Raw genomic sequence first — 2,083 nt, forward strand, 5'->3', positions numbered from 1 at the left:
CACACACACACACACACACACACACACACATATGCGCGAGCGTGCGCACAATCTCACACGCTTTCGTAAGTACAGGTAAGAGACGACATCACTCGAAATAACAAATACTATCATGCTCCCTTTCTCAAACAAAAAACTAATAATATGAACACACGTATTAAGACAGGCATATGTAAAAACTAACTAACAGACAGGTCGATATGTGGAAGATAGAATTTATAAACCTACTTTGAGGTCCAAAATTCGTGTCGCAACTTATCCTCCAATATCTCTTAAGCCGATGAATCAGTGTCACTCATACTTTGAAGAGCAGCAGCTTGTATCATTTTGTCTCACTTTGTCTCAACGTAATCATATTTTCCCACAAAAATTGAAGCTATACTACAAAACATTTCTCATAAATACATCCATGGTATAATAATTAATATAGACTACTTGTACTACAAATCTCCGTCATGTAGAAAATGGGAGTGTTCACAGCACTTCCCGCTTCTCAAACACATTTTCCATACGCATAATATAGCCTATGGACTGCTCACCAATGACTCGTTTTAGTCGTAATACATTTGCCCACGCGTATATGCGATCTCCTGATAAAAGAAACGTAAAATAAATTAGAAAGAATGTTTGCTCCCTTTTTTTTAATTGTGAAACTTACAACAACAACAAATATGATGATGATGATGATGATGATGATGATGATGATGATGATGATGATGATGATGAACACCCAGGCCTATACGAACATCTGATTAAACGTGAAATCCCTATCGTGAAATCTTAAGTATATTATTTTCTACCTTAAAACATGATGATGATTATGATCATAATCATGACGATGATGATCATGATGATGATTATGATCATAATCATGACGATGATGATCATGATGATGATGATGATGTTATTGTTGTCTCCCCAGGTAAGATCACCCTGGAGACCTACCTGTCCCAGCTCCACGTTTACCTGTTGTCCAACGCGCGCACGCTGCTCGTCTACCTGGAGGGCTACCCGTTGATCAACTTCTCCCTAGCGACCATCATCTACCTCACCATCTCTCAAAGCCTCTTCCATATCACCAACGACACCAGCAACTTCATGCTTCCCAGAGACAAGAAGAAACTACTACGCAACACCTCCTATTTCGTATGCTTATTGCTTGTGTGCGGATGCCTAGCATATTTTGTCCCCATTTTGTGATTGTTTGTAGTCAACAATTTCCTGTTGTTTTTTGGCAACTATTGTTGTCCCCCCCCCCTTTTCCTAATTCGTATACGTAATCTTTGCAGGCCTCCTTTGACGTTGGGCCCACCACCCCCCCCCCCCCCTCATCGAATCGCGTATTATGGCTATGGAATGATTGTAGTTTTAGCAAGGGCCCTACTAGGGCTCTTTCCTTTCCATTAAAAAAATTACTTTTGGGTGTACGTTTGATGAATATGCATGTCACTACCAATAAACCGTCCAGCAGGCACATAAAGAAATCGGTAGGACTTGGAAATCTTTTCGTTATGTACGAATTTTGCTATGAAGATCTTCGTATTTTAATGCAGTACATGTACAGAGAATAATGTATGAATGCGAATTTTACCCAATCTGGACATGAGAATCTGTTCGCTTTGTGCTTGCTAGACTGTAATGGAATTTAAGTGACTAAGATTTCCGACCGTTTTATGACAGAGCCGGTTCAACAAAATGTACTGTGTGGGTTTGTTCTATTTATTTGTGTCATATGAGTGGGCTGTTGTCGGGGACTTTGGTGTGGGTTGTTCCTACTTTCCTACCAAACGTCTATCGTGGGCACCATTGAAATCCTTATTATTATCATTATTGCATGAATTAATTATTATTGTTGTTTTCATCATCATCATCATCATCATCATCATCATCATCATCATCATCATCATCATCATCATCTGCCTCCTTCATCAACAAAAATTATCATCACCATCGACACCAATCATCATTCTCGACAACATCACATACCATCTTGTGCGGCGCGTGGAGTGGGGGGTCGGGGGGGGGGGGCAGCGACCACCAACCTCCTCATCCGTCAGTCTTATCCCGACGGCGGCCGCCTCTT

General features: G+C 40.7%; 1 protein-coding gene across 1 annotated transcript in view; it reads left to right on the forward strand.

The window, feature by feature from the left end:
* The window catches only part of LOC101864400 (protein REDUCED WALL ACETYLATION 2), a gene marked incomplete in the record, with an annotated part of 9,222 nt that extends 7,372 nt beyond the window's left edge, over positions 1 to 1,850 (forward strand). Inside the window, 1 exon segment of the mRNA XM_013084220.1 lies at positions 923 to 1,850. Coding sequence (XP_012939674.1) covers positions 923 to 1,200 — 278 coding nt within the window.
* Between the last annotated feature and the right edge of the window lie 233 nt (positions 1,851 to 2,083).

This window comes from Aplysia californica, unplaced genomic scaffold, assembly GCF_000002075.1.
Source record: "Aplysia californica isolate F4 #8 unplaced genomic scaffold, AplCal3.0 scaffold00279, whole genome shotgun sequence".
NCBI lineage: Eukaryota > Metazoa > Mollusca > Gastropoda > Aplysiida > Aplysiidae > Aplysia > Aplysia californica.